A 26,657-nucleotide genomic window follows, 5' to 3' on the forward strand; every position below is an offset into this window, starting at 1 on the left:
GTAGTGAACGTGGGACCCAAGTCTACGCTGGACCCGAGTCTGCGCAGTAGTGAACGTGGGACCCAAGTCTACGCTGGACCCGAGTCTGCGCAGTAGTGAATGCTGAACAAACTCAAAGTGGCCAATCAGAGCACTTTGTGCTTTTCTTTCGATCGGACTGAGAAGAGAGGTTCTGCAACAATGTTAAATATGTGAAAAAATAATGTGTTTTTTAACATTCAAGCATGAAAACCTATTCTAGTAGACCACAAAAAACAAAATCAAGACTTTAAAGGTCCCGTATTATGCCCCTTTTCACAAGATGTAAAATAAGTCTCTGATGTCCCCAGAGTGTGTATGTGAAGTTTCAGCTCAAAATACCCAACAGATGCAGCATGTTTAAATTGTCATTTTTTGGGGCACAGAAAAACGCGCTGTTTTAGTGTGTGCCCTTTAAATGCAAATAAGCTGCTGCTGGACGACCCAGGGGGCGGAGCTTCATGAGCTCGCGCTCAGTCTCTCAGGACAATATCACCTCACGGAATGATGATAATATCAGAAACTCTCAGTAACGGTGTTCATTTCGAGTAGGACAATAATGCCTACAGAGTCAGAGTGCTGTATAGAGATGAAACAGGTATAGTTTAGTAGTTTAATTACGGTTATTATAACGTATTTGTCATCTGCTTGTATGTATCCATTATTTATTAATAGCCTACAAGTCTGCTGTCTGAATGATGATCAAACATATACTGATGAGTTTAATAAAGTTTATTGTACATCACACAAAAGATGAAGCATCAGTTTTACTTCAGAAAATCACTGTAAGAGCTGAGTAAACACAGTAAGTTATAAGAAGTGCGCAAGTACATAAACGTATTTCGGTAGAGTTGAGGGAGCATTCCTGTGGGCGGAGGTTAGTCAAAAAACTGTTCTAGTGACGTCATTAAAGAAGGAAGTAGAGGGATGTAGTCCAAACGGGCCGTTCGATGTAGGCGACTTCTGTTAAATAAAATATCTCGCTTGGCATTGAACTTTGAGCTTTATAATTTTACAGATATTATTTATGCTCTAACAGCAACATTACACACTAACTAAAGTTTGAAACATGGGATCACGAAGAACGGGACCTTTAAAGTCGGAATGAAACAGAAGCTGCAATGTGTTTTGTTGTGACGTGTATATATTAGTGAAACAGCTTCTTGAACAAGAAAAAATGTAGGGCGGGACTTGATTTTGTCCTTGTGGAATTGATTAGCTGGTTGTGGTTTGCTATTGGTGGATCTCATGTGAGTGACAGGTTGCCCCGCCCTCGCATCAGTTAACACATCATAGAAGAGGGAGGGGAAGTTATTTAAATGAAAGATTACGAGGGCACATGAATTAAAAATAATAATAATGTGCATGGATAAATCATAAAAAAACAAATACATACAAGACTAAGGCATGTTGATTGAAGACTAATGTTGATATGATGTTTAACAACAAAAATTCCATTTTCAAACTGTCTGTGCTTTTGTGGTGTAGCTGGCAGGAGCAGCTATTCTGGGAGTAGGGATCTGGGTGAAGGTGGACAGTGGATCTGTCCTGGGTCTTCTGCAAAAAATCCCAAATTCTCCAGGTCAGCTGGGGCAGGTCCTGAATGTGGGATACCTCCTGATCGCGGTGGGCGCTGTGCTGCTCATCCTGGGCTTCCTGGGCTGCTGTGGGGCGATCCGAGAGAGCAGGTGTATGCTGCTGCTGGTACGTCAACAACACACAACTCCAACTGCTACATAATATCAGCTATAATAGCCAACTAGAATTCTAGTTCTAATATATATATATTATTTCCCCACCATATATTGGACTTACTTTCATATTTGTTCATTCATTCAATTTGTCTCTCAATGTCTCTCCTCCTCAGTTCTTCATCATTATTCTGATTGTCTTCATCGCTGAAGTTGCTGGAGCGATTGTGCTTCTGGTCTTTAAGCCGGTGGTAAGTTTGTACACATAATATATTCCACAGATCTCTTTGTCCATGCAGAAGGAAATACTCAATCCTCCTGAAGAAACATATAAGGCACTTTATATATATAAACAATCACATAACACTTAAACCTCCTTGTTTGTATATTTCAGGCAGAAACCCTCATAAATCAGCTGGGAGATGAAGCTGTGAAAGACATCAAAAATAATTATGGGAAAAACGCAGACCTTACTGGACTATGGAACACGACTATGAATGGGGTTTGTGATACTTTGGCTAATAAAAAGGAATACAGATTTACTACAGAAACATACTTTCAAATTATATAGAACCTTGACAGTCTCATGTTAAATAATACATACAATTCTTCCATTTTAATATTGAAGATTTCTTACATTGAGACTTGTGATTCAAAAGGAATATATAACTGAATGAGGCTGTTGTTAAATCTAACTCTCATTGCTTCTCCTTTAGCTGAAGTGCTGTGGATTCTACAACTATACAGATTTCGCAAATTCTTACTTTGTGAATAACACCAAGAGTTACCCAGTTCAGTGCTGTAGTGGACTTTCCTGCAGTGAGAACGCAGCCATGAATTCGGTGAGGCTTGAGGACAATATTTATATTTATTCATATGCGGTCTCCAATCAAGTCTAGAGGTTTTGCGCACTCTTTGACCTTTATATTTGTGTGTCTTTCTTTTCTCTCTCTCTCTCAGACTATACCAGGTTGTTTCCCAGCACTAAAGAAGCTGGTAGATGATAATGCAGTTGTTATCATAGCTGTCGCACTGGGCATCGCTGCTCTTGAGGTACTAAACACTTTATTTCTGTCAATCATTTTGAGGATCAAAAGTGAGGAAATCTCATACTGCTTACTATGGAAGCTTGTTTAAAAGGTTATTGCGACCTTTAATCTAATAATTCAGATAATAATTCCCCCTAATTCCGAGTCAATATCTCCCAGTTCGTATCACGTTACGACTTTAACCATGGGAAGGGGAACTCAACACTGCATCTTGGATTGATGCTTTTGGGAACATCATCAGTGGTGTCTGAAGCATGTGTGTAAATACTAGGGGTCTGACGAGACGCTTACTCCACGAGACAAGACGAGACACGAGATTGGGTTCACGAGAACGAGACAAGACGAGATTTTTACACAATTTTTAAGAAATCCTCAATGATGAAATATATGAATGGAAAATAGTCTTTTATTTCAGTAAAGGACATGCAAACACTGCAAAATGTTTTGCTATAAACTCTACCGTCTGGCTTCTCCCCTGTACGATTTCACATGAGAAATCTAACTAATTTCCACAAATCGAACATAAAAAAAAAATAAAACAGTATAAATAAAATAAATATAAATAACTGAAATAACACTTTAAATGCAAACAGTAAGTGTGTATCCATACTCAAAGTACTGCTCTCTCAAAACTACAAGTTCAAACAGAAACAAATTTTTTCTTCAAGCATGAAAAAGAGATAAATTAACTACACAGAACAGACTAAGATTATGGTCATGTTCTTTTTCAAGAATATAAGCATGTCACGATTTCTGGCAGCAGTTGAGACCTTTGGCCAGTAACTAGGGCTGCACGATATGAGGAAAAGCTGCAATGTGCGATAACATTGTTTAATATTGCGATGTCGATATGACTTGTGATATATGAATGTTAGCTATACTGTTCCCATGTCTTAGTGCTTTAATAGGTTCTTTGCGTGATAGGTCAAATGTTTATTACCTGCCTGGTTCAGATTACACTATTTTAGCGCGATCCGTTTCGTGGAGATTCGTAAAGGACAACGGGCGTCGGGACGCAAGATTCGATCGTTTCATTTCGTATAGTGTGTCATAGTGGGCGACAACCTACGCGTCTGCGATGCTTCAGGACATCACGACAGAAAGACTAGCATGTTTAATTTTAACGGTCCTCCACGACGGGTTGAGTGTGTGCGAGAGTGAGTGTGCGCGAGTGAGTGAGAGTGCGAGCAACAGTGAGTGTGCGTGTGTGCGCGCGGGAGTTAGCGTGTGTGTGTGTGCGCGCGAGTGAGTGAGTGAGCGAGGGACAGTGATTGTGTGTGTGTGCGCGGAGTGTGTGTGTGATTGGCCCGGCACACAAATGATTTAAAAGTGGCAGGGGCATCTTCAATATTTCACCCTCACGCTCCATCACGCTGACATCACAACAACTCACGAGACAAAGTTTCACCTCGACGAGAAGTCTCGTCGCGTTTTAATCTCGCGAGATCTCGTCACACGAGATCTCGTCACACCCCTAGTAAATACGACAATTTTATTGTCGCACTCTGTATGCAAACGCTATATTCTCAATCCTCGGGAAGTAAGAACACATCTTATAACGAATGCAACGCAATGAGCGCATCCAGCGTTTATGTTACATGCGCATACAAACAAGCGGCTCCTGAAGACACGGGCACTCTCTGGTAGTGACGTCATCGACTGCCATCGGCCAATAAAATTGTTGTGTTTACACACGTACTTCAGACACTGGTTACGCTGATGATGTATCCCATAGTGTCAATCCAAGACGCAGGGTTGAGTTCCTCTTCGAAAGGGAACAGACTCTTTCCTTTTAATTCCGAGGTTATATCTCACAATTAAGACTTATTTTTTGTAATTCCGAGTTTAGTGAAGAAACGATTTCCGAGTGAGAACTGCTAGATAGGCTATAAACCCACTATTCTGAGTTTATAACTTGCAATTCCGAGTTTCTATCTCACTATTCTCATGAATCATGTACCAACTAAGACTAAAGACATTTATTAGGGCCGGATGTTTTTAACAAAGCGAGACGCAGGAAAAAAATAAAATTAAAAAACCTGCAATGTCTTGAGATGCATTTTCAAAAAAAAAAAAACTTCTTTGAACTTCTTTGATGCTGCAAAAAATGTCCAACACGTCCGTCTAGCACGTGTTTACATTGAAAAGTAGCGCAGTGTAATTGTGCGTACGCTCCCTTAAGAGAATAAAAGTAGTACATTTTGATTCTCTGTTGTCTTTAATGGGTAATGCATTTATTTCCTTTGTTAGGAGAATAATTACAAACTTAATATACCTAACTGTAACATATATATATATATATACACAAAGCCTTTTATGATGGTAATGATTCTCTGTAACATTAATGGTATTTATTTCTCTCTCTTTCTCATTTTCAGCTTGCGGCGATGATTGTGTCCATGATCCTGTATTGTAAAATAGGGTCTAAAGCTTAAGCTGATTAATGTCTCACTTTGACTGAAATATCTCTCTGATGACTCCTCTGTTACGGAGGATGAGGTGGATCAAAACGACATCACTGTGACTTCTTCAACCATTTCCAAACGTATCAAACAAACATACTTTGCAAGTCGCTCTGAATGCCTTGAATGAAAAATAAATTCAGACTGTTAAGCCTAAAATTTGAGGGTTTTGAGAGATCCCATTTTTACTATAGGTATGTTAAATTAAGCAGTTTTAGCTGTTGTAATGTTTCCCTGAGACTATTTTTACTTTCTTACTTTGCCTATGCAATATGTTTCCTTATTTAAAAACAGAATGCTTTGTTTAATTGCAATACACCCATGGCATTTCTTTGTAATTATGAACTGAAAGGTTTTCCTACTCATTATATGTGCAATGACCAAAAAAAAAAGGCCAAATGTTTTCTATGAAATGTTGCTGATTGTAATTTATTGTAAACTTTTTACAAGCCATTTAGCCTGTTTATAGCAAAGCACAATGTTTTATCTTTAAAGTCTGTGATGTACTGTGATGTGAAGTTTTTACAACAACCACAACAAAAATGATATCTAAAATGTTCATGTAAGATGTTTATTTTGAAAATAATTAAAAAGGCAATATTTCAACTTATTGAATAAGTTATATTTCAACTCTACAAATGCACATTCAGCCTGACATTATTGCAAATCACATGATCATATTTTGTGTCCTGCAAGGATATTTTTAAACCATTTTGTATCTTTTTAGAGTTTCAAGATGATTTTGCAAATGAGGATGCATTCACTTTAGAGAGTGAACAAATCATGGGTTGAAAATGATGAATAAAGTTACAAACTACAAAATATATATATAAAAAAAAAAAAAAACATTATGTGGTCATAATCTTGTGTTGGTTTTCTGACTAGGCTACAAAGAGCTCTATTATAATATAATTCTATTCCTACTATCGCCCTCTACTGGAGTAAAGAACAGCTTCATGTCTCAGAGGACTCTGCTGTCCTCTAGTGTTATAAAGTTGTGATACCGCAAAATGACTGACAGCTCGATGCATGACGTGGGTTGATTGACGTCAAAAGATAAACTACTAAATATGTTGGAGGTGGTGTATAGAACAGAAATATATTCAGGAAAACATTCCATAGTCATTGTTTTGGAAAAAATGCATCTACTTTTTGATGTAATTTATTATCTTAAAGATGATTATAATCAATTTTAATTATTTTTATTGTTGGTAATTTTTATATAGGCCCACATAAAACTTTGTGGTGATGATTAAATGATTGGAATCGGGGGTACAAAATATCTGAGAATTATTTATATAGGCTACCCTATCACGTGTTTCATTTTTATTTCATTGTGTATCTTTAAATGTTTTTCTTTTTGTAATGTTATTGTTCCCTGTGTTTATACATAGTCTTGTTTGTTTGTTTGTTTTTATCTTTTCACTTTGCAATTTTAAAATGCTAAATCCATAAAATCAGCATACACGAGTAAACAATTGAGTTCTCTTTCCCATCTTCTTGAGCAAATACACACAGAGTTATGTCAAAATGAACTGTCTTAAGTGAACATAAACAGTTAAGAGAATATTGAATGAGAATAATGAATGATACTGGTCACTAATAATGATATGACAATTTCTGTTAGTCAAACAGTATGTACCCATTTTAACTGTACAGCACAAAGTCAAGATATCATTATATAATTTATAATAAAAAAAAAAATACTGACTTGGCTACTTTGACTGACTAATAATATCGTGGTGTCGATTTAAAGATTAAATTTTAGAACCACCAGCTGCAAACAATTTGGTAATGGATGTATTTAAAAAACGTTAAAGAACAATTTTCACTCAAAAATTGCTAGTAAATATTTCGAATAATTACAAAGAAGCAGCAATTATTTATTGTTTGGTGCGTCGTGCCACATGCGAGCACCTCCTTCACCCCACCGCTAGATGGCGCTGCGAACTTCTGTCCCATTCACACTGATCTCCTGCCATTTAACCTGTGGTGAGCTCCGAGGAGGAGTCTACTGAAGAGAGCTGTGTGTGTTCTCACATCACATAACACACACACACACACCACTTCTGCCAATCGAGCCGAATACTGATCCATATTCCCTGCCAGCTCGAGTCTCAAACCTCTCCTCATCAATGCATCACCTTCATGCTCAGTGAGAGTGAACTTCCACTGGAGACCTGAAGGAAAGCTCTTCACAGGGAGTCTGAGACCTCGAAACAGGTGTTTGTGTGGCCACAAGGCCCAGAGGAGGACAGCAAACAAGACGAAACACTCCATCATGTCCAGTGGGAAAAATGCACCTGGCACTGAAAAGTGAGTTTGTTTCTGTTACTTTAAAACTAAAGAAACGCATCATCAATGCTGTACATGTCAAGTTTCTACTAAGCTAAACTGAAAACGTTGCTGCTTTGTGGTTCCTGAAGTCACTAAACGGCTGATTCAGTATGTCTGTGTTTAGTTTTGGCAGTTTTTTTCTTTTTTTTTCTTCATGCCAAATTTTCACATCTCTTCCTTCCTTGTTTTGCAATAGAGTTTGAGCTCAGCTCATGTTCTCAGTGTGAGTATGAAATGCTGTCCCTGAAAAGAATGCTTTTGAAAGGTTTCCATACGCAAGTCTAGATGATTTACACGCAAGAATGGTAAAGTTGCTCACGGTTCAGTGTGACTTGTTCATGTTCTTATCCAAAGGCGCTGGCTGTCCAAGCCCTTCATGTGTACTCAGAGCAAACACCAGACACCTTGACTGAGTGACACAGTGTGTGAGCCATATTCTGCGGTGCATGTGTGTGTTTGTACATGACTCATTGCGGCTGAGAGAGTTAAAGGTTGGAGATACCTTTAAATGACTTGTGAAGTCATGCAATTGCTTTACACCAGTTGTTTTTGCAGGATTTAAGCAAATGTATGCTGATTGGTTTATAAATTTCATATGCAAAAAAAGGTGCTGGAGACCCATATTTCTCACAAGTGCATTTCCATGAATGTATATCTGCTTTTTAATTTAAATGAGCCTTTAAAACAGGATCATCCAGTTGACATTAATTAGTCCTGTTAAATATATCTTAAGTGGTCAGGCGCTGAAGAACTCTGCATAGCGTTCATAATTGATAAAGGGCGCTGATGACACGTCTGAATTGTGTCTTAGTATTTATTAAATGTCATTTCACCGAGTGGGTTTATGTGACTTTGGGAGATTCAGAGCAAAGTTGTCCACTGGCAGAAGTTAGATACTTGACCATTTTATTTCTGGGAAATTTCAGGGCCTTCACCATCAAAATGATTCACAAAAATGTGTATACTGTATCTACAGTTTATTTATTTATTTTGTTTTTGAAAGAAGTCTCTACTGCTCACCAAGGCTGAATTTATTTGATTTTTTTTTATATTAATATATTATTCCTGTGATCAAAGCTGAATTTTCAGCATCCTTACTCCTGTCTTCAGTGACACATGATCCTTCAGAAATCATTTACTATCAGTGTTGGAAACAGTTATGCTGCTTCATATTTTCAGGATTCATTGATGAATAAAACGTTAAAAAGAACAGCATTTATTCAAAATAGAAATATTTTCTAACAATATAAATCTTTACTGTCACTTGTTTCCTAACACATCCTTGCTATATAAGTATTAATTTCTTTAAAAAAATAAATTAATTACTGACCCCAAACTTTTGAACGGTAGTGTATAATGTTACTAAAGATTTCCATTTTAAATAAATGCTTAACTTCCGCTTATCTTTTTAAACTTTTTATTCATCAAAGAATCCTGAAAAAAGTATCACATGGTTCCAAAAAATATTAAGCAGCACAACTGTTTCCAGCATATTAGAATGATTTCTGAAGGATCATGTGACACTGAAGACTGGAGTGATGATGCTGAAAATTCACAGGAATAAATTATATTTGAAAATATATTCAAATAGAAAACAATTATTTTAAATTGTAATAATATTTCCCAATATTGCTGGGGTTTTTTTCTTCTTTTTTTAATCACTTCTTTCAAAAGCATTACCAGTCAAAAGTTTAAATTTTTTTTATTTATTCATTTTAATAGTTAATAGATAATTACCCCACACAAAAAAATAAAAAAGTTTCTGGGAAAATGATCGATTGACAAAGCTTTAAAATAAATAAACAATTACATAAAAATAGAAATAAATAAATAAATAATATAAATATATATATATATATATATATATATATAGTTTCTAGGAAAATTATCAATTGACATCCTTAAAAATTAATAAATACATTCAGACATTGTGTGAGTGTCTCTTTGCTATCATTAAATTATATAACATCATAAATTATATTGGTCATTGGATAGTGTGTACATTAGATACTGGCTTTAAAAAAATCCATATTAACTACTAATCTGTAGTCATTAGAATTAGCTTATTTTAAAGCATTTTAAATCTATGTCATGTACTCATTGTGTGTGTGTGTGTGTGTGTGTGTGTGTGTCATCAGCTCCAGACAGTTTTCCCTACAGGCCTGTCTTGATGAATGCATGGAGGCCTTGGATCTGTTCCTCAACAACCACTTTAATGAGAGTTTGGAGAAACTACGGCCACGGTGAGAGAAGTCTTATTGTCTTTCTCTCCCTCCATTTCTCCACCCCTCCAGTATCTGTATTTTTAAGAGCAGGCGAGGTGTTTAGTAAAGGTGTGGTATCTACCAAGCCCATGTTGCAAAGATTTTATTTTATTTTTTTCGGTCAGATGGACCAGGAAATGTAGTAATTTTCTGCATTAAATGTGCTCCCCTGTGAAGTACTTGTTTAAGTGTAGATGTCATCCCAAGATAGCATGCTTTATTCCAGTTGTGATAGAGAATTGCGTCAGGCTCCCTCCCTTCTCCAGGATGTTTACCTAAAGATCACACACCCTCACTCCTGACAATAGTCCCGCACACAGAGCGCTCTCATTCTCATTAATGTATAGCCGAAAGATGCTGGGAAGGAAACCACATGCTTAAAGGGATAGTTCACCAAAAATTAAAAATCTGTTGTCATTTACTCACCCTCAAGTTGTCCCAAACCTGTATAAATTTCTTTCACTGTAAAAAGTGATCAGTTGACTTAACTTAAAAAAACTGAGGAAACACGTTGCCTTAAAATTATTAAGTAAATAAATGTCATGCTTAATCAAAAAAAATAAGTAATGTGGAATTGTCAAGTTCACATTACTTAATTTTTCAGTTAAGCATTAAGTTTATTAACTTAATAATTTTAAGACAATGGGATTACTAAAAAAAAAAATGTAAGTAAGTGAGCTGAACACTTAACAGTGTTGTTCTGCTGAGCACAAAAGAAGATATTTTGAAGAAAGTTTGTAACCAGGCCGCTTTTGGGCCACCATTGACTTTCATAGTTGGACTATACTATGGAAGTCAATGGGGTCCATCAAATGTCTGGTTAACAACATTCTTCAAAATATCTTTGAAATGATGTAAATGATGACAGAATTATCATTTTTGGGTGAACTATCCCTTTCAGTGGCTCCAACCATCCTTTTTTTATAATGCAGGCCCTACAGGAAGTACATCATGGTTTCAGGCTATAAAAACATTTTTTATTAGTATGCTAGGACAGTTTCTGGCTGGTCTGTGTTTTAAAGATCTATTTTTTTTTTGGATTGCTAAAATGCTTTCTCCATGCGAGACATCATGTGAAATCGAGATCATGTAGCTGGTTTTGTTCACATTCTTGCATGGAGAAAGTTTAAGGCGTTATCCTTCTCTGGTTGTGAAGTGTGATCTCACATTGTGAGTATAAAAGCATGTGTTGTGTTGTATTCCAGGTCTAAAGAGAGCATGTATCACGCTCTGATCTATGCCACGGTGTTAGAGATGCAGGCCATGATGACCTTCCAACACGACGACATAGTGCATGCTGGGAACACCATGAAGAGAGCTCAGGAGGTGTGCCAGAGGTAGAAGGAGAGCCAAAACATTGCATTCGTTCCTGTCATGGAGAGACTTTTCCTCTGACCTTTTAACTTTTAGGCAAATGGGGTTATTTCCATGCCAGCTGACCCAGTTCTGCAGCGTTTACATTTGCTTGTATTTGCATAGACATATAACGGTGTGGCTTTAAATGACAGGCAGCTGGTCATGTCTAATGAGGACTTTTATTGGCCTTGCATAACATCGATTAAATGGAGTAGAAGAGATGCACAGGCCTATGTTTCCTTGCACGCACATGCACACACACACACATACACACACACACACACACACACACACCATGTTACCATGCAGCACTAATCCAGATGAGCGTATGTGGGTGTAGCAGTGGTCACACATCAGCTCACTTTCGGTTTGCTTAAGAAGGAGTCACAAAGGAAGATCCGTCTGTGATTTCCTCCTAAACGCCTCCAAACAGGCTCTTGGGAGAGTGATGTTAGTTTGTGCTGAAGTATATACTTATGTTCGTTGCTCAGATTAAAATTGTAAGAGAGCCTCCTAAAAGAAGCTAATTTTAAAATAAGTGTAAATGCATAACTCAGTTTACAAATTGACAAATAAATAGATATATTTCAAATTATATAACTGATATTAAATATGATATTAAATTGAATATCCAGTGTTCAGTAACATGTTTTAAGTCAGTTGACAAATTAATTAAGCAGTTAGCATATACAATTTTATTTCATACGTTAAAATCATTGGAAATTTATGGAAGCTTGTTTCTGCCACAGAGTAAAACAATTTAAAAGATAATTGTGAATAATAATATTATTATTATTATTATTATTATTTTTCTCCACAATTCTGACTTTTTTTTCTCGGATTTGCAAAGTATAAACTAGCAATTGCGGGAAAAAAGTTAGAATTGTGAGGAAAAAGTCTGAATTGCGAGAGATAAATTGCGAGAAATACGGTCAGAATTTTGAGATATAAAGTCGCCATTCTGAATTTGTTTCTCGCAATTGCGAGTTTATATCTCAAAATTCTGACCGTATTTCTCGCAATTTATCTCTCGCAATTCAGACTTTTTTTTCCTCGTAATTCTGACTTTTTCTCACAATTGAGTGTCATGAAGTCAGAACTGAGAGTTATAAACTCATTATTCTGAGAAAAACACTAAATTGCAGGTTTATATCACGCAATTCTGACTTTATAACTCGCAATTCTGAGAGAAAAAAAGCCAGGATTGTGAGATGAAAAGTCGTAATTACCTTTTTTTTTTCTTTTTTTTTTTTCAGTGGCGTAAACATGCGTCCATAAAAAATTACTATTTATTTAGTTATAAAAATGTATTTGATAAAAAAAAATCAATATCTATTTACATTTTTAAATATTTAAGCTTATTTGTCAATTTGAAAAGATGCAATACTAGCTTTTGTAATGCTTTTTAAAGAAGTAAAAACCGTACTATTGTGAAATATTACAATAATAAAAAATTTTAAAAAACGGTTTACTATTTTAATATTTTTAAAATGTAATTTAGTCTTCAGTGTCACATGATCCTTCGGAAATCATTCTCATATGCTGATTTGCTACTCAGAAATAATGTTATGATTATCAGTGTTGAAAACAGTTGTGCTGCTTCATATTTTGGTGGAAACTGTGATACATTTGTTTTTCTTTGAGAAATAGAAAGTTCATAAGAACAGCATTTATTTGAAATTGAAATAACATTATCAATTTCTTTTACTGTCACTTTTGATCAATTGAATACATCCTTGCTGAATGAAAGAATTAACTTCTTTAAAAAAATCTTTTGAATGGTAGTGCATGTATTTACATTTTTGTTTTTGAATGAATCATTTCCCCCTCATCTTCCACAAGTAAGTGCTTTTGGCTGATGTTAGTCAGGTCAAGTGTGGTTGTCAAGAAGTGTGTTAGACATTATCATTGTGTGTTTGTTCACACATATCTTGACTTCTTGCTGTTCTCTCTCAGGTTCCGTAGGAAGTCTGGCAGTCTGAGTCGTCGAGGAGCAAATGATGATGATCTCACAGAAGGTGCCTCTTTCTCTTCCCAGAAATATCCATCTCGCATGATTATTACAGGAGAAATGAGACTCAAGCAAACCTATTATGTGGCACAGCATTCATTTTGAAGAATTGTAGGCTAGTGTTAAACTGACAGTTAACATTTTATATAAGGTGCAATTTAATGACCATTTTAAGATTAAATGTTTCACAAACAAGCTCGGAATAATTTTTATTTGTTGTTTTATAGAGCATCTCCATGCTGAAGTGTGTTACGCCGAGTGTTTACTACACAGAGCCGCTCTCACCTTCTTACAGGTTTGACACATTTCAAGACAAAGCTCTCTAACACAATCACTCACACACAGACAATCTCAGGTGTTTCGTTTAGACTATGTGTGCATTATGGTGTGTTAGAGGTGTGAGACGAATTAAATGAATTATCATACTCTATTAAATGAATGAACATACTCTAATGTCCCGACAACCTCTGTAGTCACATTTAGCCACTTTTTCAAGACGCATAACAGCTTTAAAAAATCACGAGTGGCGCATTACTGGTATGTTTTATGTCATAGAATAAAACATAAAAATATCTTGAGCTTGTGTTCACCACAGACCTTATTTCAGGCGTTTAACCAAAATCCCATTTAAAAAACAAAACATTGACTTGGGGACGATGGAACCAGATTTGCTACAATGCTAACTCGTTTCTGGGGTTTGGCCTACAGAAATACATAATCTCTGCACCACTCTATCATGCAATCATTTAAGACATTTCATCTAATATAGATAGTTTTTGGCAGAAAAAAAAACAACCCCTGTGGTTCTACATAAAACCCCATAAAACCTTTTTGAAAGAGTGCAGAGCTCAAATTTGCACCTGATTTCTCATTCTCTCTCTGTTTGTTGACAGGATGAGAATATGGTGGGTTTTATTAAAGGAGGAATCAAAGTACGGAACAGTTACCTCATATACAAGTAAGTCTTGAGCAAGTAAGTGAAAGAAATCTTGTGCCATTGAGACACCTACACCTTTTAAAGGGATAGTTCACCCCCCAAAAAAATTAATTCTGTCATCATTCACTCACCCTCAAGTTGTATTATTACAAGTATAAATGTCTTTGTTCTGCTGGACACAAATTAAGATATTTTGAAGAATGTTTGTAACCAAACAGTTTTGGGCACCATTTACTTCCATAGTATTTTTTTCCCTACTATGGAAGTCCGTTTCTTCCTTTGTGTTCAACAGAACAAATAAATTCATACAGGTTTGGAACAACCTGAGGGTGAGTAAATGATTTTAAAATGTAAATGACAATTTTTATTTTTGGGTGAACTATCCCTTTAACCCAATTGAAACAACCTATGCACCAACATCATGCCCTTGAATTGAACTATTCAGCGAATCTGCCAGCTGTGTATGATGATATGATTTTCATGCAGGGAGCTGCACGCCTTCATCCAGTCAGATACAACTTTAAAAGGACCAAACCACAAGCACTTAGAGGGCGGAGTCTCTTTTGGGATCGGGGCTTTCAACTTGGTATGTTTGTGTGTGATATTGCGTCTCTGTTCCTATGAATAAGCTCCAGACTGTCAATTGTGTTGCTGTTCTTCACTCTCACACAGACTCTTTCACTGTTCCCTGCACGGATACTCAAGCTGCTAGAGTTTGCAGGCTTCTCTGGAGATAAGGTTTTGAAATTTGACTTCAGATGTCTCGAATTTGAATTTAAGTAAAAATTACACTCTTCTATTCTTCATGTGTTAATTCTTTTCTTAATGGTCTTCTTAATCTGTGTGTGTGTGTAGGAATTTGGCATCTCTCAGCTGTACACCGGAGCCACCTCTCACACCCTGCGCTCTATGCTGTGCGCCCTCCTCCTGCTCTGTTTCTACACCTTCCTTTCCTTTATTTTAGGTAATATGTATTTGTGATGAATTATGCATTTGATACCCACATAAATCAGACATTTTTCTTTAGTTAATTGTGCAACTTTAAGGGATAGTTTATAATTACTATTTGGGATAGTACATTTCAATAATTTAGTATACAATTCAGTAGATGGATGGATATAATAAAATATTTAGATGTATATTCAATTCTAAATATTTATATTAGATTATCTAATATAATATATATATATAATATAATATATATTATATATTATATTATCTAAATATTTATATTATATTATATATTTATATTATATTTATTTATATATATAAATAAAAAAATATATATATATAAAATATATATATATATATATATATATATATATATATATATATATATATATATATATATATATATATATATATATATATATATTTATATATTTATTTATTTAAATATTGTATTATACATTTGACTTTTATATATTTGTAAAATAATTGTTTAATTTAATATAATAGTTTATTTAATATAAAGTACCATTTATATTATGGTACCACACTACCATTAAAAAGTTTAATTAAAGTTAATTGTATTCAGCAAGGATGTTACATTGATAAAAAGTGACAGTAAAAACATTTGTAATGTTACAAAATATTTTAAATAATTGCTGTTTTTCTGAACTTTCTATTCATCAAAGATTCCTGAAACAAAATGTATCATAGTTTCCACAAATATATGAAGCAGCACAAATGTTTTAAACATTGATAATAATCAGAAATATTTCTTGAGCAGCAAATCATCATATTAGAATGATTTCTGAAGGACCATGTGACACTGAAGACTGGAGTAATGATGCTGAAAATGTATAAATATACTCAAATAGAATATTTTTTGAAATAGGAATATTATTTCTCAGTATTACTGTTTTGTGTTTTTACTGTAATTTTGCTCATATTAATGCAGCCTTGGTGAACATGAGACGATTAAAAAATTAAAAAAGATTAAAAAATCTTAATGACCCCAAACTTTTGACCGTTTTGGCTTTTGACTTTTGAAATGATAGAATTCTTTGATATTTTTATTGTTATTAATAGAGTGATGTTTTATGTAGGGACTGGCGAGGGGGAGGTGGAGGAGGCAGAGAGACTGCTGAAGCCGTTTCGCCTGCGATACCCACGGGTATGTTTCTGCTTCTGTCTTTCTCTCTGCTTCACATGCTCATATGTTCATGTGAATGATTTGGTTTAATTCTAATAAGTTGCTTTAAAGACCCTATAAAATGAAAATTGGACTTTTGTGGTATTTAGTTCATGTCACTACTAATCTACACACTAAATTACACTACACTTGCTGACAAAATCGCACTTGACAGATATGAACATTTGAAAATTTGCAGTCTTTCTCTTCTAGAAAAACACCCCAAAATGATTGATGACTCATTTTTATTCAGGGGAATACAGATGTTTGTCCAATTAAATGTTCCACGCATTAACAGCTGCAGCCAAGTTGCTATACAAACCCAAACTGGAAAGAAACCCATGCTGGCCGAGCCTTAACATGGGCTCTTTTTATTGAAGCTCATTTTCTGATTATCTCTCCAGGGAGCGATTTTCCTTTTCTTTGCAGGTCGGGCAGAAGAAATAAAGGGCAACATTGATGAGGTAAGAAACAAGAGGGGAACATTTACCAGAATTCATAAGTGTTGAATTCTGAAACATGAGTAGTTTCATGTCGAATCTGACCACATAGCATTTTATTCTCTATTTTGACGATTTTAAAGATGACCTATTATGTTTATTTTTTACATGTTCAATTTTTTTTAATGTGTTATGTTTGTAAGCGTCTGCAAAGTTACAAAGCACAGTCACTCCAGAGGGAGTTAATCTCTATATAAGTAACAAGGTTTCTGAACTCTCTGAAACGCCTCTATTGTAGTCTTGAGTTTCTTTCAGGAACAAACACGTCACAATATTCCTCATTTAAATAATTCCCGCTCAAGGCATACGCAAAATAAAGGTTTTTTTTTTGCGTTAGTAGTGTGTTAAAACTCACGGTTATGGTAAGGGGTGGGACAAAATAGTTGAACAATCACAATGCACTGATCCAGCCGACCAATCAGAGCACACTGAGCTTCTTAGAAGGAGGAGCTTCATAGAGACAGGAGCTAAACAGAGTGTTACTGACCAGTGTTGCCAGATTGGAAATGTCCAAGTATCGTACCAGAAGCTCAAAATTATCATATTTGGAAGAAAATGATCGTACACGAGTCAAACCTGTACAGAATACAGCTATTTATTGACCAACAACTTTTTGAAACGACATGAAAACGGAAACGTTTTCGGTTCGGTTCAGGAGTATAGATAAAAGCCTGTCCGCACTTACAATTGATTGGTTGGGTCCTTACATGCGCTTCGTGAGGCACACTAGCACACACACACAAGGTCTCTCGCTCCCTCTCTCTTCACGTTCTTCTCCCGGTAGAGTATAATCCACAGCTACATCAATGAGTATAGAAGCCCTGTGATTACAACGACCATCATTTGAAGTGTCACACAGTTCTGAAATAGGCTATGTGCACAAGCGTCGCGACGAACTTCCGCTATTGTCAGTTGTCGGCATATCAGTTTCCGGTTTACGGCCGCTTCATCGGCATCCGCTGTAAACAAACAAGATGAGTGCTGCTGTTGTACGAAATAAAGAGATACTACTATGTGCGTGACACATCTAAGTTTCTAAGAACTGTAGGTGGATCTTACGGCCGTTTCCCACATACTCCGTGTGCAGTGTGTGTGTGTGTGCGGTGCAGGAGCAGCACGCGCTATAGTGCTTCATATATGATGCGTTTGCAGTGAATAACTGATTCACGGCTGTACCACAAACACTTACTATTTTTATTTAAAATCCAGAAGTTACGCTGCAACTTTTATTTAATAAAATGTTTTTTCAGCATTGCGATTCTCTTTGTACACATATAACCTACACTCTTTAATGGACGCATGCACGTTTAAACACAATTTAAACAACGTAGGGCTATTATTCCATGCATTACTTAAGTTGCTCAAGCAAGTGGTCAAATATTTAAATTGACAGCGCATGTTTCGTGGTCAAAATTAACAAAGATTGACATGAAAATGTAGTAATTTCACCATAAATGCATTTAATTAAATAAATTGTAGTCTCATTCGTGGAGGTGGAAAAACAAGTTCTTTGTGACATGCAAGATTTATTTTATTAAAATTTAAATGGAAAAGAAAAGAAAAGGCATGAGAGTCGGCTGTTTTTGTCAATTTACAGTTAAATATTTGACCACTTGCTTGAGCAACTTAAGTAATGCATGGAATAATAGCCCTACGTTGTTTAAATTGTGTTTAAACGTGCATGCGTCCATTAAAGAGTGTAGGTTATATGTGTACAAAGAGAATCGCAATGCTGAAAAAACATTTTATTAAATAAAAGTTGCAGCGTAACTTCTGGATTTTAAATAAAAATAGTAAGTGTTTGTGGTACAGCCGTGAATCAGTTATTCACTGCAAACGCATCATATATGAAGCACTATAGCGCGTGCTGCTCCTGCACCGCACACACACACACACTGCACACGGAGTATGTGGGAAACGGCCGTAAGATCCACCTACAGTTCTTAGAAACTTAGATGTGTCACGCACATAGTAGTATCTCTTTATTTCGTACAACAGCAGCACTCATCTTGTTTGTTTACAGCGGATGCCGATGAAGCGGCCGTAAACCGGAAACTGATATGCCGACAACTGACAATAGCGGAAGTTCGTCGCGACGCTTGTGCACATAGCCTATTATCGTACATTATAGGATTTTTTTCCATTATTGATCGTACATTGTACAGAGGTCAAAATTATCGTACAAATACGATAATTATCGTACGTCTGGCAACACTGCTACTGACAGACTGAGAAGAGGGGTGCTGCAATAATGGAAAATATGTGAAAAATGTGTTTTTGAACAAGGATGTAAGCCTAATCTAGTAGACCACAAAAACAAAATTAAGACTTTAAAAAAAGCTATGTTATGGCTTCATCAAAGACTTCAGAGTGGTTGGAATACAATTGAACTATGGTTTAAAAAACAAGGGTCAAAGAGAGGTGGAAAGTGGTCATGCAAAACTAATGTTTTGTAAGAAATTTAGACTAACCTTATAAATGGGTCGTAATGCTCACTATAATTAACATTATTGTACCCCTGCTTATCCAGGCGGTGGCGCTGTTTGAGGACGGCTGTAAGGCCCAGCAGGTCTGGAAACAGTTTCATCACATGTGCTACTGGGAGTTGATGTGGTGTTTCACTTTTAAGAGGCACTGGAAGATGGCGTACTTCTACGCAGACCTGCTCAGCCAGGAGAGCCGCTGGTCTAAGGTGAGAACTAAGAGTGTAACTAGTCTGCATTTTACATGGAAATAACATTTCAAATCGGGCTGCAAATTTGGGGGGAAAGTCTTAAAGGGATACTCCACTTTAAAATGAAAATTCTATCATCATATACTCACCCTCATGTTGTTTCAAACCTGTATGAATTTCTTTCTTCTGCTGAACAGAAAGGAAGATATTTAGAAGAATGTCAGTAACCAGACAGTTTCTGGTCCCATTAACTTCCATAGTATATTTTTTCCTACTATGGAAGTCAATGGGACCCAGACCCAGTCTGGTTACTGACATTCTTCTAAATATCTTCCTTTCTGTTCAGCAGTATATATCACCATAAAATAAAGACAATGGAGAATTTAAGAAAAATAATATAGTTTTTTCACATTACAACTGTCAAATTACAACACACATTTTTATGGCTGTCATAACTTCTTTATTTTAAAATGTTACATTTATCAAACTTATATTTTGATAGAAAACCACTGGGCAGGGCTTGATTTTATTCATGTGGAATTGATTGGATGGTTGTGGTTTGCTATTGGTGGATCTCGCGTGAGTGACAGGTTGCCCCTCCCTCACGCCAATTTAATAATAGCAGAAAGCCATATTGCGATTTCGAGTTTATTACAATTAAGCGTTCAATTGTAATTTTCAAATTACTAAGATGACAAAATATTCATTTAGCAAATTATCACATTTGATTCAAAGCGTTCACATAGATTTTGTTCTGGTTGTGTTTCATGATTAAGGCCCAATGAGAATGATTTAATCACCTGAAATATAATGTTTTAGTGTAAATCTAGAATTTAATTTAATTTAATTTACATTACATTTTTGGTTGTCTGAGAAACACCCATGTCATGATTGAATAAGTGTGATCTGTATAGATGCCAAGACATTTGTGTCACATGTTTAAAATGGCCTCCACCCAGAATGTAAATGAACTGATTTTATTGATTGGGAAAAAGCGTGTTTAAATTGTGTCATACAAATGCATTTTGCTTCCCATGTTTTCCCATAGACATACATATACATACATATATGCATACATAGGCATCTATTTCCATATATATATGTATGTGTATCTATATATTTATTTATTGATTAATACACACACAACTCAAGACAGGAAACATACCAACCTCGTAAGACCCATATATTACTAACAAAAAAGTATTTTATTTGAAATGGAATTAACTCTTGAATTTAGCAAAAATAGTAAATATTTTGACATGGAGGAGCAGAAATTTTCTATCTTTCTTCCTAGTTTTTCTACTTAGTATTTGAAATATTTCTATATTATATTTTTTCTTAGGGTCTCACAAAACTATGAAGAAATTAAGTTAAGGATGGTTTACATTTCATCCATTTACATGAGTGTGAATACTTGTACTCACTGAAATCTCCATATTCACTAAGTCAGAAAACTCTAAATATTCTTTAAAAAACATATATTTTAAAATAAAGGGCAAAATGACACGTTTCTCAATGAGTGTTGTAATGTTCTCAGTGGTTGGTGAGCCAACAGTAGCGTTAGCCAACAATTCTGGTCTAAATGCAGACAGTCTTCCTCTTCAGAAACATGAAGTAAAACCGTACAGGTGTAAAGCCTGGGATTTTACTCTATTTTTGTAAATAATTGAAGTTCTGCTACATTTGTTATATCGCAGCGATTAGACAAACTGCCATGTGTAAGCTGTGTAAATTGGCTTTGTGGGCCGATGTCTGTGCCAGGTTTTTGTTTGGACTGGTTGGTTCTCTGGCTGGTTGTGATTACCTACAGTGTGTTCCAGTGTACAGAAGGATTATTATGCTTGTCTCTCTCTTTCTTCTTTCTCTCTCTCAGGCCATGTACGTGTACATGAAGGCGGCTTATCTCAGCATGCTTCCAGACTCAGAGTCCCGGCCGTTCGGGGATAATGAGGTGGATCTCTTTAGGTAAACACACATGCAATTGCATTGCCAAGACACTAGCAGATGAGGCTTTCATGAAAAAATAAAGTCTTTCTGTATGTGGGTTTATTGAATGTGTGTTAATTTGGTACAGTATGATATGTATCAAAACAGACATTTGTCTTTTTGAACTTCCTGTTCACTTCCAATCTCTCTCAGACAGGTACCATCATACAAACAGAAGATAGCCGGTAAATCTCCGCCCACAGAGAAGTTTGCCATTCGGAAAGCAAGACGGTACAAAGCCAGCAATCCCATCAGACTTCCTGTTCCTGTGCTTGTAAGAATGACATTCAGTACACATTCATTTTTCCCTTTATTTTCTAAGACAATATTTATACTCATGGGCGTCGGAAGCAAAAAAAAAGTGGGTGGGTCCTCCCTCAGAAAAATGTTACTAATGCCATTTCATATATTCTGATGCCTTTTAATTAAACAAGTAAACTAAACTCGCCTCCACGTCGTGCATTAAATGCACAGCTATCCGTGGATTAACCTGCTGATACCACGGTCATTTGCCAGCATTGACAACTTAAAGCCATGTTTGCAATATTTGACTGGAAGGGTACAACGGGCGTTTTTTTCGTCAGTTGTAGCTCGTTGAGAAATATAATGTAGCTATTTCAGCGTAAATGGAGTTTAATTCATTAGGGCATTCCTCAAGTGGAATGGATTTGACTGACGCAGCTCTGAAAAGCGAACAGACATATGCGCTGAATGTAAAAGTGAGTGGGTCCAATATCATTGGTCTTAAAAAGTGGGTGGGTCTTGTCCCACCCATATACAATGGTTCCGACGCCCATGTTTATACTTGACTATTGTGTTTCATATTTCAGGAGATGATGTACATGTGGAATGGCTTTTCCATGATCAGCAAACAGCCTGAGCTCACCGAGGGCATGATGGAGACGCTGTTAGAGGCGGAGCGCACCCTACAGGCGGCTCCAGGTAATGATGCACACATTCCTCTGTGTGTTCAATGAGAAATTACATCAGTTGCATTTTAGGCAAATCTACTCATCTTTGCAGTATCACTCTCTGCTATTACACTTAGAAAATATGTCTAGATATAAAAGAAACCTTCCGTATCGGTTTTAACGCCTCATGTTTCAAATTAGGTAATTGCAGTCTGTGGATAAAAAAGCAATGGGTGATAGAAAAAGCAATTTATAGACAAATAAAAAAAAATTTTAATTCAAAATCATATATTTAAAAACATATGTACCATCATTTCTATATAATCAATTGCTAAATATTGCATGGTTGCATTAGTTTGCTTTTAAAATCAAATTATTGATTTTATTACCCATTTATCCTCATGTTTAGATGTTTCATAATAAAATCATTTTTTAATTAATTAATTTCATTTTAAACTTCCAAAAGTAAAATTCTAAGAGGCACAAGATGACTTTGACTTTTATATTTTGTACGGTGTAACAAGGTGTGCGTGTATGTATGCATGTATGTATGTATGTATGTATAAATGCATGTATATGTATTGTATACATACACACACCTTGTAAGCAGGATTGTTTAAATAACCTACACACTCACTCTTTCTGTATGTGTAGAGAATGAGTACAGTGTGGACGACACGTGTTTAATCCTGCTTCTGAAAGGCCTGTGTCTGAAGAACCAAGGCCAGATGCAGGCCGCAGAGGACTGTTTCACACAGGTTTACAGCAGGCCAGTGCTCCTGTACTAATGCAGTTTCCCTTCAGAAATGCTTGTTCTGTCCCAGGATGGAGTTTGAGATGTTTTTATGTCTTTAACAGTGAAAAGAAGCTGAAGTTTGATCATTACCTGGTTCCTAATGCTCTGCTAGAGACGAGTCTCTTGTGCATAGACACGGGGAGGAAAGAGCAAGCCATCAAACTACTGCAGAAAGCCAAGTGAGTTCAGGCTAGGACAAACCCCATACAGTTCACACTCTGAATACTCATTTGTTGTTGCTCCAGTCTGAAATGTCACATTATTATTGTCTCTCCTGTCAGGAATAACTACAAAGAGTACTCGATGGAGTCTCGTACGCAGTTCAGGGTCCATGCAGCCCTGATCAAGCTTAAGGCTGACACCAATGACCAAGATGAAATAACGTCTATGTGAGGAAAGATGATCTTAAATCAACAGCGTCTCTTCTCTGATGACCAGGTCACTTTATGGGGAGAATATGAAAGATCAAAGATACAGTGTGGTTTTTATGCAGTGGCACTGCCTGGTGTTATTCTAGGAGACACTAAAAACCTCATTTGTACATTCTCCAGCTTATCCTTTGCCAAATTGATGTTTATTTTAGTTAGTAAATAGAAATAATGAATGGATATTTCAAATGTAAACTAGGGTTCAAGCTCCTTTTGTGTGAAAGTGTACATCTTAGGGAGCATTAGATATCAAATTGTATTTTTATTTTTTCTGTATTTTTTTCAATTCCTGTACAGGTTTAATAAGGGAAAATAGCTGGAAAACTGACGGTGTTTAAATTTTTTTTTTTTTACACTAAGTTCTAATGATTAAACATGTTGATTATTGTAAGGCTGTGTGTGGGATTGAATATTATATTCATTTCTTGAATGAATCAAGAACTTTTATAATAATCAAATAGTTCCCCAGCATGCATCGTAAATACTCAGTTGTCAAATACTGTGGGTTTTTTTTTTGTCATGCAATATATTTTATTAGTAGTTAATGTTTATTATTAATGCTATTAAAATATTTTTGGAAATGTATAATTTATGCATATAGCGTGTTTATGCATATATTTAAGTAAATTAAGTCGTACAATCAATGCAATTATTTGGCAATAAATGCAATGGGTTACGATACGAATAAATCAGTTTTCCTTTTGCTTTTTCATGCATAAGCTAAATTGTTTTCTTTTTAACTTATCAATTTAACAAGGAATTATGTTATCAAATTTATTAATGAAGCTCTTTGAATATCACAGTTTTTGAGTCAGACATGCATGTTTATTCTGAAGTATGACTGATTTTAATTAAACAATAATGTGCGATAATAACAATGACATGTACAAAGAAACCAATTTTACAATATAGTACAGTAGCACTGTATAAAAGTCCTTGTTCTGGGCCATGAGGGTTATTGGCTGGTTTCAGCGGTCGCTGTGGGCAAGCCCTGCTCTTCCTCTCTCTTCCTGCGTTTCAGAAGTTTCCTCTTTTTCTTCTCTTCCTTCTCTATTTCAGCAACCATCTCTTTGAACTTGATGCTGCGGGGGTCCAGCGCATACCCAAAGCGCTGTCTCGCCTCGGCCAGCAGTTTGTCCCGCCTTATTTTCTCCTCTCTTTGCTTCTGTTTTACCTCCCTTTTCTGCTTTTTCCAGTCTGCGATCATCTTGGGCATTTTGGCCATGTTTGCAGCAATAGTCTTCTCACTGTGTGGAAACAAAGCGAAAAGCTGCGTAAACACAAATGGTCGTGATCTTCTACTTTTTCCAAATTAATTTAATGAAGCTTTTTTTATTCCAAAGAAACAAATTTATATTATATGGGTGAGTATTTATCCCATATGGAAAAGAACTACGACCCCATGAAGCATTGCAAATGATTTTAAATTAAAAACAATGGAGAAATATCTACCTTATTTATTTACAGGAGGAAATAAACTACTTTCTATGAATGTGCGATACTTCTGATTCATTAAACGCTACAGGTAAATAACTAGAAAAATAGCAAAGTGCAGTAAACCATAAAACGTATTTGCATTAGTAACCAGTGTTTATTCAACTTCAAAGTTGAAGTTTATTAACTTCAAAATTTCACGCCTCATTCACTCATATTACAAGGTTTGGAAGAGCCAGGATTTTTTTTTATATATATATTTCAGATTGTGTTCGTCTGAAAGAAGAAAGTCATATACACCTAGTAACGTTATAGCTTGAGGGTCAGTAAATCATGGGATAATTTTCATTTTTGGGGGAACTATCCCTTTAAGTACAACTGACGAATGACAACAAATTGCATCTTAAATTAAATAAGTATAAAGAATAAAACGTTTCCATCTTATAAAAGAATAAAAACAAACAATTTAAGATTTTTTTTATGCCATTGGACACGACATTACGCGGGAACCAATAACATTTGACGTAGTAACTCGTGAGACGCGTCCTAACCGTTAAATTTGAATGTTTGAATTTCTCACTGAATAACGGTTTTAATTTCGGTCTGTACGTCACATAAATCTATAACGGGCTCACTGCTCAGAAGACTTGAAATATAGGCTAGATGATAAATCATGTGTATTACTTTTACCAGCATAATATTTGTCCACTGCCACACAACAATACATATTAAGATGATTAGCCAACTTTTAAGGTTTTGGAGTTTGAAAGCTCCAGTCTCTCTCCATCGATGCATGTGGAAACCGAACCTCGGACATTGTAAGAAACACAAATCATAACGGTTTTGTAACAACGTAAAGGTGAGTCAATTATCACAATTTTCATTTTGGGGTGGACCATTTATCAGTGAATATGTGGAGTTAGTTGAATACACCCAACAGTCGGATTCACCTCACCTCCACGTTTATCAATGAATATGTTGAATACGGTTGACAGCAAACATCCGATAGAGAAACAAGTCAAGATTCACTTCACCTCTCCATCCGCTTCTGCGCCTTCTCCTTCTCTCTGGCCGCGATGTTTCCCAGCATCACCTCGAGCGGAGGGTGCCACTCTCTCTCCTCGGCCAGCAGCTCCTCCAGCCGGGCGTGAGAGGGCCAGAGTTTGGCCGGGTCAATCCCTGACGCGCGTCCATAGCGGCCGAACAGTCTGCGATCGTACTTCTCAGTCTTCTGCCAGTCGGGCGTCTTCTCGCTCTCTTTATTCGGTATATAAGGGTTCTTTATATTCAACCAGAGGGGTCTTGGGTTATAGTTCGCGATCTGATGGACTACAGCCGGTATAAAGGAGTTTAACTTACTGACACCAGAGAATAAGCCTGTCCTCCTGCTCAGCAAGGAGGCCGCCATGTTTGATGACAGCCCAGTGACCTCTGACGTCATCAAAATGGACGCGTGGTGCTGACGTCATTACGCCCTCTGCTGGCGCAAATGAAAGTGTCAAAGGAAATTATGTTCACTCGACGGCCTCTTTATTAGGTACACCTTGCTTGTTGGACCCACTTTTGCCTTCAGAACTGCTTTAATTCTTAGTGGCACAGATTCAACAAGGTGCTGGAAACATCCCTTAGTGAACTCACTGTCATCAGTGTCATGTTTAAGTAACCA

The 26,657-nt window shown here is 36.2% G+C and overlaps 3 protein-coding genes across 4 annotated transcripts in view; 2 read left to right on the forward strand and 1 right to left on the reverse strand.

Annotated features, from left to right (window-relative positions):
* Positions 1–5,830, forward strand: part of tspan34b (tetraspanin 34b) — a 15,230-nt gene extending 9,400 nt beyond the window's left edge. The window contains exons 4-9 of the mRNA XM_084116311.1: positions 1,507–1,722; positions 1,886–1,960; positions 2,104–2,211; positions 2,426–2,551; positions 2,670–2,762; positions 5,137–5,830. Coding sequence (XP_083972437.1) covers positions 1,507–1,722; positions 1,886–1,960; positions 2,104–2,211; positions 2,426–2,551; positions 2,670–2,762; positions 5,137–5,193 — 675 coding nt within the window. The 3' untranslated portion in view covers positions 5,194–5,830. The remainder of the gene's footprint in view (positions 1–1,506; positions 1,723–1,885; positions 1,961–2,103; positions 2,212–2,425; positions 2,552–2,669; positions 2,763–5,136) is intronic.
* A 1,369-nt stretch (positions 5,831–7,199) lies between these two features.
* Positions 7,200–24,276, forward strand: LOC311083344 (tetratricopeptide repeat protein 39A). Of its 2 annotated transcripts, none has more exons than XM_084114804.1 (18): positions 7,200–7,536; positions 9,696–9,800; positions 11,027–11,158; positions 13,134–13,195; positions 13,416–13,483; positions 14,082–14,146; positions 14,612–14,711; positions 14,798–14,863; positions 14,981–15,089; positions 16,177–16,244; positions 16,667–16,726; positions 19,293–19,454; positions 21,310–21,401; positions 21,576–21,696; positions 22,253–22,364; positions 22,988–23,102; positions 23,192–23,308; positions 23,411–24,276. In XM_084114804.1, exons 1-18 carry the CDS (start codon positions 7,502–7,504, stop codon positions 23,520–23,522), a joined length of 1,701 nt encoding a protein of 566 aa, XP_083970930.1. In that variant the 5' UTR covers positions 7,200–7,501; the 3' UTR covers positions 23,523–24,276. The 2 variants fall into 2 exon arrangements, with proteins under 2 accessions (XP_083970930.1, XP_083970929.1); XM_084114803.1 differs by having other exon boundaries at positions 7,253–7,536; positions 14,981–15,092.
* Positions 24,277–24,360: 84 nt separating this feature from the next.
* gadd45gip1 (growth arrest and DNA-damage-inducible, gamma interacting protein 1) lies at positions 24,361–26,432 on the reverse strand (the record flags this gene model as incomplete). The annotated part of the gene is made up of 2 exons (XM_084114826.1): positions 24,361–24,804; positions 26,026–26,432. 2 exons carry the CDS (start codon positions 26,430–26,432, stop codon positions 24,513–24,515), a joined length of 699 nt encoding a protein of 232 aa, XP_083970952.1. The 3' UTR covers positions 24,361–24,512.
* Positions 26,433–26,657: the final 225 nt, after the last annotated feature.

This window comes from Abramis brama (assembly GCF_963993115.1).
Source record: "Abramis brama genome assembly, chromosome: 1".
NCBI classification, from domain to species: domain Eukaryota; kingdom Metazoa; phylum Chordata; class Actinopteri; order Cypriniformes; family Leuciscidae; genus Abramis; species Abramis brama.

Bases quoted from the DNA above. Each gene is read 5' to 3' on its own strand.
- LOC311083344 (XM_084114803.1), top strand. From the start codon at position 7,502: ATGTCCAGTGGGAAAAATGCACCTGGCACTGAAAA. The intron at 14,864-14,980 runs GTTTTGAAATTT...GTGTGTGTGTAG, and splicing joins CAGGCTTCTCTGGAGATAAG to GAATTTGGCATCTCTCAGCT. The intron at 23,309-23,410 runs GTGAGTTCAGGC...CTCTCCTGTCAG, and splicing joins AAACTACTGCAGAAAGCCAA to GAATAACTACAAAGAGTACT.